We start from the raw sequence: 18,751 nt of genomic DNA, 5'->3' as shown, positions 1-18,751 counted from the left end.
GTGGAATCCCAGGAATACAGAGGTGGGTTCCCATTACTGGATCCATCTGTAGGAAACACACACACTGACTGAATACATTGTTTCTATGTGTTTATCAGATGATGGGGGATCGAGGTGGAGCCTCCGTACTGCTCTCTCCTTTACAATAATGTGCACCACCCTACAGTTTGGGCCCCACTGTTAGCTGGGAATACAGAGGACAGTGACATCTCTCTGGTGGGTTCCCATTACTGGATCCATCTGTAGGAAACACACACACTGACTGAATACATTGTTTCTATGTGTTTATCAGATGATGGGGGATCTAGGTGGAGCCTCCGTACTGCTCTCTCCTTTACAATAAAGTCTCCTCTTACCCGGTGATGTGAGGGGCGGCTGATTCTCCATCATGATGTCCTTGTAGAGATCCTCGTGTCCTTCTAAACAATCCCACTCCTTCATGGAGAAATAGACAGTGACATCCCGACACCTTATAGGAACCTGACACACACACTGATACAGTCACCATCCAGACACATCCCTTGTCTGTTACTGGATAATGTCCCAGAATTCCTGGCACCGCTCACCTCTCCTGTCAGCAGATCGATGATCCTGTTGGTGACTTCTAGAATCTTCTTCTCATTGATTCTCTCATGTTTCAGGGAATGAGGTGAAGGCACTGTAATGGCGAAATGGTCATCAGACTTTACTGGAGGAAAACACCACTAACGTCATACGACTCTCCCAGAATCCTCCTCACCTCTCTGGTCAGGTCTGTGTTTTATTAATAGTGATAAGAGTGATGTCATGTGACCTCCCAGAATCCTACTCACAACCCCGGGGAGCAGTTATATGATTTTCAGAGTGAGGTTGAACCATTTCAGCTCCGGAAGGTTTACCCGTTCATGACACCATTTTTGTGATATGGCACTACTTTATTTTAACTGACCAGGCGATGCTGTATCCACTACCGGACCCGCTGATTGGCTCCCGCTGTGTCCAATGTGAACACAGTGGGAGTGAGTGGGTTGCAGACCCATAAATAAGAAAGACATACAAATATGTGATTTCACACTGAAGGGCCGCCCTGCCGCAGTACATGTATGTGGAAGCGGTCTAGTAGAATTCCAGCTACAGGCTAACTAGTCTTAAAAATGTTCCTTCCCCCCTCCTAACACCTGTACTAATGAACCTGTGTAAAAAAAAATGTCGTAAATACTTTGGTCCGGGCACAGGGTCATACAATGTAATTTGCGGGGAATAGAGAAAGTACCCACAAATGGCTGTGAAAGCTGGGAGCCATTATATCACCTATAGGCTTCCATGGTGGAGCCACTGTCAGTGGTCCCTACTCTTGTCGGTGATCCCTCCTCTCCCCTGCAGCTTCTTCTGGATGAAACATAGAAACTGAATCACGTGACTGAACCAGCATGGGCTGAAAGTAGGCAAGTATACACTTTTTTTTTACCCAGGATAGTAAATGTTGGTGTTTGGAGGCTGGAGGAAGCATTTTTAGTACTATTTAGGTTTATCTAGAATCCTGCTTTAATATCCCCTCAGTCATGTGACTCGGGTCCTCCTCCATCCTCATTGATGAGATCACGTGATCCATACAAGACTCTGATTTCTGTAGACAGATAATATAGCGCCTTCGTTGGTCAGTAGAACCCATAGACAAGTAGAGATTTATTTTAATCCAAAAGTGAGGGAGGTTTTTTGTCTGTGTTGTGTTAATAAATACCAAATACACTATATTACCAGAAGTATTGGGACGCCTGCCTTGCCACGCACACAAACTTTAATAGCATCCCAGTCTTAGTCCGTAGGGTTCGATATTAAGTTAGTCCACCCTTTGCATCTTTAACCTTCTTCTGGGAAGGCTGTCCACAAGGTTTAGGATTGTGTCTATGGGAATGTTTGATCATTCTTCCAGAAGCGCAACTGTAAGGTTGGATGAGAAAACCTGGCTTACAGTCTCCACTCTAATTCATCCCAAAGGTATTCTATCGGGTTGAGGTCAGAACTCTGTGCAGGCCAGTCAATTTCCTCCACCCCAAACTCCCTCACCCATGTCTTTATGGACCTTGATTTGTGCACTGGTGCGTAATTTTGTTAGAATATGAAGGGGCCGTTCCCAAAACTGTTCCCACAAAGTTAGGAGCATGAAATGGTCCAAAATGTCTTGGTATGCTGATGCCTTAAGACAGGGGTGGCCAAACTTTTTTCAAAGAGGGCCAGATTTGATGAAGTGAACATGCGTAAGGGCCGAACATTTTGCTGACATTCTTTGAACCATTAAAATTTGGTCTAAGTGTGTTTGCCCAAGCACTAATACACTGCCCAACAATAATTATCTTGCTGTGTGTGGTGAAGAGATGAGCTCAGGCGTATTATTTGGATATACCGTATTTATTGGCATATAACACGCACCTTAACGTTCGGAGGGAAGTTTCAGGAAAAAAAATGTAAATAAAGAACTGTGAAGCAAAATAAGGGTCATTGCCCATCAATGCAGCCTTGCCATTGCCATAAGACCAGCCTTGCCATTGCCATGAATGCAGCCTCTCCATTGCCATGAATGCAGCCTGATCGATGCCCATCTGCAGCCTCGGAGGGGAGGCGGGACAAACGCCAACAGATTACATACAGGAGAATCTCCTGTTTACACAGCAGCCTCTTTAATACAATGTCCCGCCTCCTATGATAGACAGAGGAGTTGTCCAATGGCAGCCCAGGAGACAAGACTTCCTATTACAGATGGCGCAGAGTAAACAGGAGATTCTCCTGTATGTAATTTGACAGCACTCATTCCCCGCCCCTTCCTGTCCCCTCCGAGGCAGCACCAATAAATACAGTATATATCCAAATTACCAGGGGGGCCACATTAAACTGGAACGAGGGCCGCAATTGGCCCCCGGGCCGGTCTTTGGACATGCCTGCCTTAAGAGTTCCCTTCACTGAAACTAAGGGGCCAAGCCCAACCCCTGAAAAACAACCCCACACTATAATCCGCCCTCCACCAAATGATTTGGACCAGTGCATAAAAGCGTCAATAGTTTGTGTGGCGTTGTATAGAGATGGGCTTGTGTTTGGATCCCACCTCCCCCCAGGAAGCCGAAACTGCACACGGCTAATCACAGGCAGTGAGACTTTCCCGGTCTGCAGCTGCACAGATGAAGAAATGTCTTACTGCCTGTGATTAGCTGTGTGCAGTGTCGGCTTCCTGACGAGATCGGGCCGGTGGGATCTCGAACACGCCCAAGCCCATCTCTAGTGCTGCAGAACATGGAAGCAGACAGTACAGTTACTGTATTGATTATAATATACAGTATATATGTGTGTATCATCATCTGCTGGAGATAAAAGACATCACAGTGACTATGGAGGAAGAGGACGGACATGACGGGGGGTTACTGGGTGTAAATACAAAATAATATCTTATTACCTCCTCTGCTGCCACTTCCAACGTCGTCTCTCTACTTCCTCCTGACTCACTTTTCACCCGGAACTTCCTGTTTAACCTCCTATATCACTTCCTGTACATAAGGCACTTCACTTCCTGTCAGTATATCACTTCCTGTCTGCACCTGACATCACTTCCTCCCCACTTGTGGTGTAATTTCCTGTGTCTGTACAATCACACTCTTAACCAGGGAAGGGTTTATTACTCACTCAGAAACATGCTAACATTCTTACATGGAGGAGTCTTAATACAACAGGTTTCTGTCATTATCAGATGTAATCCCTTCTATGTATTATGCTGCTGCTTCCAGTCACACACACACTGTGACTGACTTCCTGGTACAGTAAGGTGACCAGATTTTTAAAATGAAATCTGGGGACATATATATTTATTTTTTACTAGTAATGGCGGCAATCAACGACTCTCTGCCCGTCAACGCCTCCGCCCACCACACAGACTGTCAAGTCTTACTCTCCAGGCCCATGGCTACTACTGGGTGGGGAGCGGAGGAAGATCACTCCACTAGTGAAGGCAAGGAGGTAAAACAGGTGGCTGGCCGGGACTTGAGCCAAGGCAGAAGAACATGCAAGAGAAGCTAAATGGGTACTCGAAACTGAAGAAATATTCCCTCCACTCCGAGCAGCACATGATCATCAGAAAGGGGCACAGATAATGGAAAAAATACACCCCCCTAATGTAGCAGGAGCAACAGAGTGGAGGGGGGGTGTAATTCAGATGTTTTTATTTTATTCTGCACTGACTGTCTTTGAAATTGCCTCAGCCCCTGTTCAAATCCAATCTGGGGACACAACCAGGGACACACTTGGTCTGGGGACAGTGTCCTCAATCTGGGGACTGTCCCCTGAAACTGGGGATGTCTGGTCACCCTATGATACAGCCCCTCCCCCAGCGTGCATCAGGAGAAAGGGGTCACAGTGATCCAGCACAAACATCCCACCTCCTCTTTTTCCCATAAAAAAAAACATAACGAGAACAAAATATGCAACACGTAAAATAACAAGGCAAGCAGGATCAGTTCAACTTCAGCAATTAGTATCTTCAACTTAGTCCTGTGGCTCCCACATCACGTTATGAGCCCGTTGTCTCTGTTTACTGACCTCTGACGCGTCCCGTAAGATTTCAGTGCTTTGCCAAAGAGGAGTTTCATGTCTTTGACGGGCAGACTTACGAAGTGGCACAGCACTGGGAGGGGTAGAGGCTGTCAAAGGTTCTGGAGATGTCAGTGGGTGTCCAACAGACAAATAAGTCTCTGCCACTCCAGGCACATGTCCGGCTCCTCAGGAAAATGGTCACCAACCGCTTCAGGGGTTGGTTGTAAACTTGTGGGATCATGCCAGACACCATGCCATATGTCACCAGTAGAGCCCTCAGTAGACTCTGGTGGTTGGTTAGAAAAAGAGGTTGGGTTTGTTTCTACTGGCAGGCAAATGCGCTTTCTCAATTGCAAAAGGTGTCTTCGAACATAAATTCCGTTCTCCAGGCGAACAACGTACATTTGTTGTCTAAGGCCCCGTACACACGTCCGAGGAACTCGACGTGCCAAACACATCGAGTTCCTCGTCGAGTTCAGTGTGGAAGCCGCCGAGATCTCGGCGGGCCGACTTTCCTCGGAAATAGAGAACATGTTCTCTATTTGGCCCGACGAGTTCCTCGTCGGCTTCCTCGCTGAAAAGTGTACACACGATCGAGTTTCTCGGCAGAATCCAGCTCCGATCGAGTTTCTGGCTGAATTCTGCCGAGAAACTCGGTCGTGTGTACGGGGCCTGAGAGGTCCATCAATAATGCCAGGAAGCCAATGAGGCAAAACTCTGTAATTCCGAAACCATACAAGATCAGCGGCGCGGAATCCAGGACTGCCTGACTCTTTAGCCTCGTACACACAATCAGACTTTCTGCGGACAAAGCCTCAGACTTTTGTCCGAAGGGCGTTGGTTGTGAACTTGTATTGCATACAAACGGCAAAGAATTGTCCGCCAACAAACACTAAGTGGTATTTCAGCTCTTTAGCGCCACCCTTTGGGCAACTTCTGCTAATGTTTTGTTATGGTGAGCATGCGTGTTTGTACTTTGGATTTTTGTGTGACGGACTTGTGTACACCCGATCAGATAATCCGACAACACACATTTGTCGGTGGACAATTTTAAAGCATGCTATCCTACATTTGTTGGCAGAAAATCAAACAATTGTCCGATGGAGCGTACAAACGGTCAGATTATCCGACAACAGCCTGTCGTCGCATAATTCCAATCAGATTATCTGATCGTGTGAATCTGAATCCATGTCTATCTGCTAAAAAGCAGTTTTAGTTAAAGCGGAGTTCCACCTAAAAATGGAACTTCCGCTTAATCCACTCCTTCCCCCCTTACATGCCACATTTGGCATGTAATTTTTTTGGGGGGGTCAGGAGGAGTGGGACTTCCTGTCCCACTTCCTCCTTCCGCCGAGGGGCTGGTAAGGCGAACAGCTTAATCGCCTTATTGCAGCCCCTCCCTGTAGGCGAGCGCCTGTCCAATCGGACGTCGCGGCGCCGCTCGCGCATGCGCAGTGGGCGCCCAACCGCGAAGCCGAAAGCTGTCACTGCCGGGTGCCCACACTAGAAATGAAGCGGGTCGCTGGAACCGTGGAGCAGGTGTCTGTTTATTAAAAGCCAGCAGCTACACTTTTTGTAGCTGCTGACTTTTAATAAACTTAAAAAAAGTCTGGAACACCCCTTTAACCCTCAAATTAGATTAGGTTGAGACACTTCTCAATCCTTTGTGACTGAAATGCACCTATAGACCTAAGTCACATTGAGTGATCTTGTTGTGTATGACTTTTCCTCATTGTAATTTAATAATTCTCCATATTACTGAGAGATAAAGTATTGGGAGGTTTTCTCCCCCTGTGTCCTTCATTTGTGTACAAAAAAGCACCTAATCGTCGGCTGGGTGAAGTGAAGAATGAAGTGTTCGCCTGCAGCAGGAGGCCCTTCCCCATCTGGGGGGGTGGGCGCCTCGGCGGAGGAGCTCGGGAGCTGGGAGAAAGCCAAACAGTTAGGATGTTTTCTTATACACTCTCAGTACAATTTTATTTTAATTATACTGTTCATACTCAGTCTCATCAAAGTATTAGTACAGGCAAAAGGTTAAAATGAAAGTTCAAGGGAAGCTTACTGGTCCAGGTGATCAGACAGGAGAGACCAGTAAAAACAAACAAAAAAAAAAAAAAGTTAAGGCTTACCATTTTTGGAGTTAGGAGTGTCCAGTTCAGCTCTGTCTACTGATATTACTGTTTACAGTTTGCATTGTTTAGGATAATGTGATCAAGTTCTTATCTGATTTTGTGTGATATATTCTGTGTAAGTTTAAAATAAAGTCAGATCTAGTTTGCACCTAAGCCAGTGTCATCTAATTATTGGGTGCAATGCTCAGCTATAATACCTGGTTCCAGAGAGGAGGAAGCTTTATGATGTCAGAGGCACCCAGGATGGGTGCCAGGCAGTCCATCACATTTGGTTGGCAGTGGTAGGATCTGCTTCCTCCCTATGGGGCAGTTCCAAACTACCACCGGGAAACAGCTTTAGGAAACCACTACAGAGTGGCGCTATTCTCCACAGCGATGGAAGCAGAGCTTCAGTGGCAGATGCAACTATAGCTCACCCAGGTTGGCGGACCTGGTTCTGTACTGGACACACTGGTGTGCAGGGATGTCATTCGCCTGGGGCTATGGAGAGAAGCCCTACTGTTGGAGCAAGAGCATTGCGGAAAGGATCTTGCTACCCCAGAGAAGCTATACTGGCTCCAGCGGGACTTACGGATGCCCTTCCTTGGTTAGCAACCCAAGCAGGAATGGGAGACCCAACTGGAACATCTGGTCTGCATCAAGATGATGTTGGATGAAGGATACCATGTGCTTCATTGGTACGTTACCCAAGTTTGCTTGTGACTGAATGATGATACCAGGGCTGTGGAGTCGGTAGATAAATGTTCCGACTCCTCAGTTTTATGTACTTCCGACTCCGACTCCCCAAATCCGACTCCTCTGTATTAATATGCGAATGTATTTTATACATTCCTTGAGGGAAAGAAACGCAACCTACCACAGGACTACTGGCTGGGAAGCCAACAGTCTACTGTATTGCACAGTTTAAGCAAAAGACAAACACAATGAAAACAATCAAGTGGCTGGATAGTAGCAGCAGGCATAAACATCAGGAACAGGATCTTTACCAGTTCAAAAATACAAACCACATTATTTGGTTGTTTTAGAACAAAAACAAAGCTTATCTATAATGAACCAAAAACAAAATCTGTAAAACCTAGAAATGGTTTATATTAATCTTGAAATGTAGTTATAGGCTTAGCAAATGCAAATCAATTCAATGTAGAGTTCTAAGGAAGAGAATTGCTTCTGCCAGATCCTCTTTCATAGAGGCTCTTAAGTCAGACTGAGCCTAGGTTCACACTGCTGCGAATTCAAAATCGCGGTAAAATGTGCGATTTTACCGCGATTTCGGCCGCAATTTAATGTAAATCGCGGCCCGAAATCGCAAAAAGTAGTACAGGAACTACTTTTTGAAATCGCAGATGCGGCGTCGCACTGATTAGGACAGTGCCATTGCCGACAATTGCCGCCGATTTGAGATGCGATTTGACATGTCAAATCGCATCTCAAATCGTTCCAAATCATACCCAGTGTGAACCAGGGCTTTATTATTTTTAGGGCTGCAAATAATCTTTCGACACTGACTTGGGTGGGTGGCATTGCAGTAACTATTCTGGCCACATCACTAACGATCTCTGGATAAACAAGGATGGCTTCTTCAACAGTAAGTTTTGATGAGCGATCATACTTTTCAACTTCTTTTAGTGCTTTATAAAACTCCTGTTGGAATTTTTTTATTTGGACACTTCCTGGTTCTCTAACATGCGTTCCCTGTAAAAGCAGAACACAACACTATGGAAAGTATAAGTATTGCAGCTCCTAATTGTGCGTTGCGTGCCATATAGTGAAGCACATGAAAAGCATGCTTCTTCACGGTCACTTAACGTGTTCGTTTTGCGGTTACGTGAGGCACTGCATGCATTGGTCTTTATTCTTACAGTGGAGAAGTCATTAATTATAACTTGTTGTGAATTGGGACATTTAAACTTGCTTTTTTTTTTTTTTATTCCAATCTAAATTTAGTAGGAGTCGGAGTCGGTGCATTGTTTGCCGACTCCGACTCCAGGTACTCAAAATTTTCCCCGACTCCGACTCCTCGACTCCACAGCCCTGTATGATACCCCCACAAAGGGCTATGATTTTGATGGTTAAGGACTCCACCATCCACAGTACATTCTCCGACAGCTCTCCCCACCATCCACACTACATTCTCCGACAACTCTCCCCCACCATCCACACTACATTCTCCGACAGATCTCCTCCACCATCCACACTACATTCTCCGACAGCTCTCCTCCACCATCCACACTACATTCTCCGACAGCTCTCCTCCCACCATCCACACTACATTCTCCGACAGATCTCCCCCACCATCAACACTACATTCTCCGACAGCTCTCCTCCACCATCCACACTACATTCTCCAACAGCTCTCCTCCCACCATCCACACTACATTCTCCGACAGATCTCCCCCACCATCCACACTACATTCTCAGACAGCTCTCCTCCACCATCCACACTACATTCTCAGACAGCTCTCCCCCTCACCATCCACACTACATTCTCCGAGAGCTCTCCCCCCACCATCCACACTACATTCTCCGACAGATCTCCTCCCACCATCCACACTACATTCTCCAACAGCTCTCCTCCCACCATCCACACTACATTCTCCGACAGCTCTCCTCCACCATCCACACTACATTCTCCAACAGCTCACCTCCACCATCCACACTACATTCTCCGACAGATCTCCTCCACCATCCACACTACATTCTCCGACAGCTCTCCCCCACCATCCACAATACATTCTCCGACAGCTCTCCTCCACCTTCCACACTACATTCTCCGAAAGATCTCCTCCACCATCCACACTACATTCTCCAACAGCACTCCTCCCACCATCCACACTACATTCTCCGACAGATCTCCTCCACCATCCACTCTACATTCTCCGACAGCTCTCCTCCCACCATCCACACTACATTCTCCAACAGCACTCCTCCCACCATCCACACTACATTCTCCGACAGCTCTCCTCCACTATCCACACTACATTCTCCGACAGATCTCCTCCCACCATCCACACTACATTCTCCGACAGATCTCCTCCACCATCCACTCTACATTCTCCGACAGCTATCTTCCACCATCCACACTACATTCTCTGACAACAAGAAAACAGGAGTATATAATCCTCATTAGCATGACAAAATACATTTATTGAGAGAACAAAATAGCACACATACAGTTAAATTCTTTAAAATCATCATGGGTAGCAGGAACGACCAAGATGGATAAAAAGCAAGGCTGTGTGCAGGAACATCAGCTCCAATTCCTCTGGCTGGTATCACAGGAATCTGCTTTGACTGTTGTCAAAAAGTCCGCCAATCAACGGCATTTTGTGCCTTTGCCTAATGCCTTTGTGGTGACCTCTACGGGGCAGTAATATGTTTTAAAGGAATCCCCTACCTCCCACTGTCCGCCCATTCTACGATAGATCCCCCCACTGTCCTCACTATTTTTTGGCAGTTGTCCCCAGCACACTATCCACACTACATACAGTTATCCTTCCAATGCCCACACTACACTGGATTTTCTGATGTTTTACAAGATAATATTTCTTACAGAAAGATTTCCCGCACTCTGAACATGAATAAGGACTTTCATCAGTGTGAATTCTCTGGTGTTCAGCAAGTTTTCCTTTCTGAGTGAAACATTTCCCGCACTCTGAACATGAATAAGGACGCTCACCCGTGTGAATTCTCTGATGTATAACAAGGCCTCCTTTAAGAATAAAAGATTTCCCGCAGTCTGAACATGAATAAGGACGCACGCCTGTGTGAATTCTCTGATGTTTAGAAAAGTCTCCTTCATGAGCGAAAGATTTCCCACAATCTGAACATAAATAGGGACGCTCACCTGTGTGAATTCTCTGATGTTTAACAAGGTCTCCTTTCTGAGTGAAAGATTTCCTGCACTCTGAACATGAATAAGGACGCACACCTGTGTGAATTCTCTGATGTTTAACAAGGTCTCCTTTATGAGTGAAGGATTTCCCGCACTCTGAACATGAATAAGGACGCATACCCGTATGAATTCTCTGATGTTTAACAAGGTCTCCTTTATGAGTGAAAGATTTCCCGCACTCTGAACATGAATGAGGACGCTCACCCGTGTGAATTCTCTGATGTTCAACAAGGCTTCCTTTAAAAGTGAAAGATTTCCCGCACTCTGAGCATGAATAAGGACGCTCACCCGTGTGAATTCTTTGATGTTCAACAAGGCTTCCTTTAAAAGTGAAAGATTTCCCGCACTCTGAACATGAAAAAGGGCGCTCACCCATGTGAATTCTCTGATGTTTAACAAGGCCCCCTTTATGAGTGAAAGATTTCCCGCACTCTGAACATGAAAAAGGGCGCTCACCTGTGTGAATTCTCTGATGATTAGCAAGGCCTCCTTTACGAGTGAAAGATTTCCCGCACACTGAACATGAATACGAACGCTCACCTGTGTTAATTCTCTGGTGTCTAGCAAAGGTTCCTTGATGAGTGAAAGATTTCCCACACTCTGAAGATGAATAACAGCGCTCACCTGTGTGATTTTGCTGGTGTTTAACAAGGGCCGCTTTCTGATCAAAAGATTTCCCGCACTCTGAACATGAATAAGGATGTTCTCCTGTGTGAATTCTAAAATGTGCAACAAGGGATGCATGTTGAGTGTAAGATTTCCCGCACTTTGAACATGAATAGGGACGCTTATCCATGTGAATTCTCTGGTGTCTAACAAGATAATCTTTTTCACTGAAGCATTTCCCACAGTCTAAACATGAATAAGGACGCTCACCCGTGTGGAGTTTCTGGTGTCTATTAAGTGTTCCTGTCCGAGAGAAAGATTTCCCGCACTCTGAACATGGGAATAGATTGTCACCTCGGTGATCTCCTTCATGGGGTGAGGAAGATTCATCGGGATTAGAAGGATCTGTTGATCTATCTGCAGTGTGAGATCTTACATGGATATTTGCAATCATAGTATGTGATTGATGAGAAGATTCCCCCTGATCAGAGGGATCCATTGATGTCTCCGGACAGGAAGGTCTGTGATGTATATTTTGTGTATTTGGATTTCCTCCTGGAGGATCCTGTGTGATGACATTATCTTCTGACTTACAATCAGCAGATAATAGAAGATGTCTCTCCGAGGAATTCCTCACATCACATCCATCTGTTGGAAAGAAATGTGAAAAAAATAAATTGTAAGAAGTTTATAAATAACTGGAGTTTTAGCTCCTCCTCCCTCATAATCATGTGCACAGGGTGTGCCGGAAGTGCCTGGACACACCCTAATCACCCCATGTGCATTAGCATCATCGCCCTATGTGCCGCCAGAAATACCCTATTAAGCCCCCCTTACTAGGCAAACATCCTGTATATTTAACCTCTTCTCACCTGCCAACGGGATGGGGTGATGATCTGCTAATTATATAACATTTTCCCGTAAACTAAAATCTTTATACTCGGAACTAAAATGAGACTGTGACCTGTTTCTTCCATAGTGCCTATACTTACGTGTGGCGATAGGTGGAGAAATTTCATCCTGTTCACTGTAGTTCCAGGCTCGTTCTCTAGGAGGGTTCTGTTCTGCAGCGGGCCCTAAGTTAGGGACCCGGCCACTTAGTAGTGTTTGCCTAGTGCCAAGCTACCCCTGCCAACAGAACCTTCACCACTGTCCTTCAACATTAATTATCAAAGGTTTTTCCTTAAACTAGAAATCGTTATATTCAGAAGTAAAATGAGACTGTGACCTGTTTCTTCCACAGTGCCTATACTTATGTTGATAAGAGGAGAAATGTCATCCTATTCACTTTTCGAAGCCTTATACACCTTCGTTCCAAGCGTGGTCTCTAAAAGGGTTCTGTTCTGCAGCCGGCCCAAATATATGGACACAGCTGCTCAGTAGTATTTGTCTAGTGCCACGGTACCCTTACCTTCACCACTGGTCACCACCATTTAAGATCCAATATTTTTACTTAAAACTACAATGCTTATACTCAGAAGTAAAATGAGATTGTGACCCGTTTCTTCCACAGTGCCTATACTTACTTGTGTTGATAGGCGGAGACATTTCATCCTGTTCACTCTTCATTGTCATCCCGACTTCCTCCGCGGACGGCTGATCACCCCCCACATACATCTCTACTTCTTCTTCTTTAACCAAAGCTTTTATATTAATCCGTTCTTCACCCTAAACCCCAAAATAATAGAAAATGCAGATATAAAAAAGACACAAATGACAGCAGCTCTGCTTTCCCTACTACATAATTATTATTTTTTTATTAAAGTGGTTGTAAACCCACTTTGACAACTTGCACCTACGGGTAAGCCTAGATTAAGTCTTACCTGTAGATGCAAGAAATATCTCCTTAACCTACACTGTTAAGGAGATATTTGCAGGAAACTCTACACAGATGTCTACGGCGCACTAAGCGTCCCGGCATTCTGAATGGCTTCCCATTCAGAATGCTGGGATTATGCCGGTTCTGCGCGCATGCGCGGGAGTGACTTCACCGTCGCTCCGGACAATCACAGCGTCGGAGCGGCGATACCACGGAAAAGCTCAGAGGGACAGTGCTATAAAAATGCACTGGTTACTGTAAAATTGACAATGGCAGTGAAGGGGTTAACCACTATGTGGCGCTGCAGGGGTTAAGTGTTCCCTAAGAAGTGATTCTAACTGTTTGGGGGCATGGCTACACGTGACACATCACTGATGACCGTTCCCGATCACGGGGGAATGGTCGTCAGTGACAGTGTCACTAGGCAGAATAGGGGAATGCCTTGATTACAAAAGGCATTCCCCCGTTCTGCTCTTGCCGATCTCAATCGCGGGACTCGAGGGAACATCCCGGGACCCGCGACCGCACTCGAGAGGCACGCGGCAGGTGCGCGCGAGCGCCCGCTGGGCGGCAGATCCAAATGGACGTACCTGTACGCCAATCTGCCTGCCTGTGCCATTCTGCCAACGTACATCGGCGTGCGGCGGTCAGCAAGTGGTTAATTGAAGAGAAAAAAAAAATTGAATAAGAATATAGGGTGCTCAAAGGAGCTACAAAAGATGTAGAAATTAGCAATAAAACAAGAGACTACATAGAAATGTCCTCTCACAGCTTAGAATACATATTTAGTTCTATAGGCCCAGCCCCACCTACCTGATGATGGTGAGGGATGATGTGATCCTCCTGTGTGGAATCCTGGGAATACAGAGGATCTCCCTCCTCCATAGACTGCTGATCCCTGGACTTCTCTTCTTTTTCCACTTTAACCTCAACTTTGATGTCTTTCTGTTCCTCACCCTAAACCCCAAATATGATGAGAATGGATTTGTAAAAAGAAAAAAAAAATTACATAGTAGAATGATATCTCAAAGTGTAGAATTCTACAACGTAATTGAGTTCTAGTTGCTCAGTCCCACCTACCTGATGATGGTGGGGGATGGTGTGACCTTCCTGTGTGGAATCCCGGGAATACAGAGGACGGGGACATCTCTCTGGTGGGTTCCCATTACTGGATCCATCTGTAGGAAACAAACACACTGACTGAATACATTGTTTCTATGTGTTTATCATATGATGGGGGATCTAGGTGGAGCCTCCGTACTGCTCTCTCCTTTACAATAAAGTCTCCTCTTACCCGGTGATGTGAGGGGCGGCTGATTCTCCATCATGACGTCCTTGTAGAGATCCTTGTGTCCTTCTAAATACTCCCACTCCTCCATGGAGAAATAGACAGCGACATCCTGACACCTTATAGGAACCTGACACACACAATGATACAGTCACCATCCAGACACATCCCTTGTCTGTTACTGGATAATGTCCCAGAATTCCCGGCACCGCTCACCTCTCCTGTCAGCAGATCGATGATCTTCTTGGTGACTTCTAGAATCTTCTTCTCATTGATTCTCTAATTTTTCAGGGAATGAGGTGAAGACACTGTAATGGCGAAATGGTCATCAGACTTTACCAGAGGAAAACTCTGCATTGAAAGAACAACACCAATGTCATGTGACCTCCCAGAATCCTCCTCACCTCTCCAGTCAGGTCTGTGTTTTATTAATAGAGATAAGAGTGATGTCATGTGACCTCCCAGAATCCTCCTCACCTCTCGGGTCAGGTGTGTGTTTTATTAATAGAGATAAGAGTGATGTCATGTGACCTCCCAGAATCCTCCTCACCGCTCCAGTCAGGTCTGTGTTTTATTAATAGAGATAAGAGTGATGTCATGTGACCTCCCAGAATCCTCCTCACCCCTCCAGTGAGCAGGCAAATGATTAGTTCCATGGTAAGGTTTAGGCCGGGTTCACACTTGTCCGACAAACGCTCCGACATTGGGACTTCATGTCGCATGACTTGTGAAAATCAATGTTTTCCTATGAGAGCCGTCTTAAGGCTGCTTTCACATTGGCAGCGGAGGTGCGGTGACGGTATAGCCACGCTAATTTTAGCGCCGCTATACCATCGTATTTACCACGATATTCGGGCGCTAGCGGTGAGGTTTTAACCCCTGCTAGCGGCCGAAAAAGGGTTAATACAGCCCGCATTGCCGGCGGTATTACCGCGGTTTCCCATTGATTTCAATGGGAAGGCGCGGTATAGGAGCGGTAAACACCCCGCTCCTATACCGCTCCAAAGATTCGGCTAGCAGGACTTTTGGAGCGGTCCTGCTACCGCACCGCTTCAGTGTGAAAGCCTTCGGGCATGGCATTATTTTTTTAATGCGGTATAGCAGCGCTATAAAAAACGCCTCTATGTGAAAGGGGTCTAACTGGTCTGACACAAGTCGGTCCGACTTTGAAAACGCTCCCTGTACTACTTTGGTCTGACTTTGATCCTACTTCAGCCCATTGAATATCATTGAAGTCGGATCAAAGTAGGATCCTTGTCCTAACCATCCGACATGTGACATCCGACATGGTGATTACAGCAGCAGTAAAAAGAATTTATCTCGCACTGGGATTGTTTTGATTGGCACACATTTAACCCTTTGATCACCCCCGATGTTAACCCCTTCCCAGTCAGTGTCATTATATACAAGGACAATGCATATTTTTTTAGCACTGATCACGGTATTAGTGTCACTTGTCCCCAAAAAGTGTCAGTTAGTGTCCCGACTATCCGGCGCAATATTGCAGTCGCTGATCACCGCCATTATTAGTTAAAAAAAAAAAATATCTCATAGTTTGTAGACGCTATAACTTTTGCGCAAACCAATCAATATTTACCAAAAACACTGTTTGTAACAGAATACATATTGGCCTAAATTGATGAAGAGATTCGATTATTTTTTTATTGGATGTTTTATACCAGAAAGTAAAAAACATTGTATTATATTTTTTCAAAATTGTCGGTCTTTTTTTTTAAATTTATTTTCTTTATTAGTTTTCATTACAAATACATTTCGTCTTTCATACAAATACATTAAACCTTCTAAAACATACATTACCCTACCCAAATCTATACGGTCTCAATTTACTCTCCTTAACCAGCGTAAAATTTAGAGATTATAAAGGGTCTCGGCCCCCTAGTCTACTCTAAGGTCCAGTCTTCCTATTATCCGCTTATCTGGACTTACACTCTTTTTTTGTTTATAACGCAAAAAAGAAATGCGCAGATACCACCAAAAGACAGCTCTACTCTACTTATTTTGTTTAGGTACAGTGGTGCACGACTGCGCAATTTTCAGTTAAAGTAACGTAGTGCCGTATCGCAAACAATGGCCTGGTCATGGGGGGGGGGGGGCTAAATATTAATGTTATTAATAAGTTCTATGTAAAAACACATCATATTTCCATATAGTGGAATACATGACTCTATACAGTATATAGGAAATATTTCTGTATTATTATTATACATGATTTATAAAGTGCCAACAGTTTGACAGTACAGTTACTATATTAACTATAATATACACTATATATGTGTATATTATCATCTGCTAGAGATAAAAGACATCACAGTGACTATGGAGGAAGAGGACGGACATGACGGGGGTTACTGGGTGTAAATATAATATCTTATTACCTCCAATGCTGCCACATCCAACGTCTTCTCTCTACTTCTTTCTGACTCACCTTTCACCCGGAACTTCCTGTTTTACCCCTACATCACTTCCTGTTCATAAGAAACCTCACTTCCTGTTGCCGCCTGATATCACTTCCTCCCCAGCTGTGGTATCACTTCCTGTGTCTGTAGGAAGCCGTAGTGCAGGGCAGCCTAGCTGGCTGCAAGAGGAAGTAGGTTAGCAAGTGTATATACTCCCTTTTCAGCCAATTTGATATTATTTTGTGTATATACAGTATGTTCAGAGCTGTTTGGCCTCTATAATTGTCTCCAGCACCATTTTGCAGAAGCCTGGTGTCCTCATAGGACAATCAAATCTCTGGAGATTTGGTCGGCCATTTTTGGGTGGATATCTTATATGTAGGAAAGCCCAGCCATGTTTAGGGGAGAACACGTGTGTGTGTAGATGGGCAGGGCCGATCCTGGGGTCACAGGCACCTGGGTGCAGAAATATTTCTGGCGCCCCCACATGGGCGTTGTCATTTTACTAACTCCTCCCCTTTACAAATGTTTCTATGGCAATGACTCAACCACAGATATGCTCCCCCACAAAGTCTTCATTAACCTGGGATCCTTACATGATCTCTTAACAATTAACAAAATACAGAAAAGAGAAGCAGAGTACTTTATTGGGACCTGGAGAAGGGCCTCTGTGATGGACACAGAGAGGACTTCTGTTAGAGAGTCTGTTTAATGTTCGGCGCCCCCACCTCTGCAGGCGCCTGGGTGCAATGCACCCTGCCTAGGATCGGCCCTGTAGTTGGGGACAGAGAACCCGCTTGTGAGGGAGAGTTAGGAGGAGGTAGGGAGAGTGTTCTGGCCTGTGAGGGATAGCTCAGGGTTCCTATGGAGTTCTGTATCAGCAATCCTGGTTGGATGTTGCAGATATATCCCTCTGCTGAAGGAATACCGTTGTTACCGGGTAAAGTTTTTTGCATATCAGCCTCTACAGATACGCATTGTGTGCTTGGGTTTATACTGTGTCAGTCAGTGTAAAGTTCCTATTGTGTTGACGAATACAACTACTGCTTGCGGTGGTTAGAGAAAGAGACAGTGTCAGTGTCATTTATTTTGAGTTAGAGCAGGCAGGCGAGTCGGTTACAGTGTGTAGAGGATATATATGCATCCCAGGTGTTGTATATTAATTTATACACTGTATTGAGTTTATTTTATTCTGATTCCCATTAATCTCTCTGTTCGTGTATGGGTTTATGACAGTTAGGGTTTTATTTTTGCTTTCAGGTGTTTTAAAGCACCTATTACATGCCTAAAGCTGTTTAGGCAACAACGTTGTATATATCATACTTTACCACTAACGGTCTGTTCCACTAACCTGTGCGGAGACCTGTTTAACCTGTAAGTTTAATCCTAACCCTTTTTTTTTTTTTTTTCTCTACCTTCCATCTCTGTACTGATTTTCTAAATTTACGGTTCTTTAATTGTCTTTTAGGGGTTATCTAATGCATTCCACTGGGTATTCTCTTCATCCTTTAAAGATCTGCTCCTGTTGGGTGGCTCTTGCCCTACTTTCAGGGTTCTTTGGGAAGACGGGTCACCTTGTTGCACCGCACCGGCAATGATGACTGGCAGTTTTTAATAATGTTTATTTTCTTTTCATATGATTATGTGTTCTATGTATAAAATTGTTTAACTAATTGACATCCTTTGATGTTTTTTGTTCGTGTTATGTATGTTCACTACTAGACTTCTATGCTCCTGATGAAGCGTCCTGTACGCGAAACATGTCGAGAGTAAAAGCAAGACTCACCATTCCGCATACCAAACTCAGTTTCAAGGACTAAAAGTTTATATACACCCTTCTGTGCTATATGATCTCATGTTATGAGTATATTCGCATAAGTTTAAGCTTTTTTGTAATACCCTTTATAATATGTACTGAGTTAGTATGCCGATGTCGTATTGTTCTCACAAAGTTATGTATAATCTCTTTTATATACTTTCTTTTATGAATAAATATTTATAGATTTTTTACAATTATTACTTGTACCGTCCAAAGTCCATTCT

At 44.7% G+C, this 18,751-nt stretch overlaps 2 protein-coding genes and 2 long non-coding RNA genes across 6 annotated transcripts in view; 1 reads left to right on the top strand and 3 right to left on the bottom strand.

Moving 5' to 3' along the window:
- Positions 1 to 18,751, bottom strand: part of LOC120910546 (zinc finger protein 850-like) — a 1,103,195-nt gene that overhangs the window by 1,060,419 nt on the left and 24,025 nt on the right.
- Positions 343 to 3,466, bottom strand: LOC120910272. The gene is made up of 3 exons (XR_005741478.1): positions 3,425 to 3,466; positions 567 to 658; positions 343 to 480 (listed from the first exon to the last, which is right to left on the bottom strand). It is a non-coding gene; the product is annotated as an uncharacterized LOC120910272 (long non-coding RNA).
- On the bottom strand, positions 9,799 to 12,848 carry LOC120910036 (gastrula zinc finger protein XlCGF57.1-like). Its single transcript, XM_040321886.1, has 2 exons — positions 12,711 to 12,848; positions 9,799 to 11,832 (listed from the first exon to the last, which is right to left on the bottom strand). Exons 1-2 carry the CDS (start codon positions 12,799 to 12,801, stop codon positions 10,127 to 10,129), a joined length of 1,797 nt encoding a protein of 598 aa, XP_040177820.1. The 5' UTR covers positions 12,802 to 12,848; the 3' UTR covers positions 9,799 to 10,126.
- Positions 16,831 to 18,724, top strand: LOC120910298. Of its 3 annotated transcripts, none has more exons than XR_005741504.1 (3): positions 16,831 to 16,899; positions 17,969 to 18,082; positions 18,177 to 18,724. It is a non-coding gene; the product is annotated as an uncharacterized LOC120910298 (long non-coding RNA). The 3 variants fall into 3 exon arrangements; XR_005741506.1 differs by having other exon boundaries at positions 16,833 to 16,903; XR_005741505.1 differs by lacking the exon at positions 16,831 to 16,899 and adding an exon at positions 17,422 to 17,648.

This window comes from Rana temporaria, chromosome 8 (assembly GCF_905171775.1).
Source record: "Rana temporaria chromosome 8, aRanTem1.1, whole genome shotgun sequence".
Classification (NCBI taxonomy): Eukaryota; Metazoa; Chordata; class Amphibia; order Anura; family Ranidae; genus Rana; species Rana temporaria.
The sequence above is the reverse complement of the archived record's forward strand: the minus strand, read 5'-3'. Positions and strand labels throughout refer to the sequence as shown.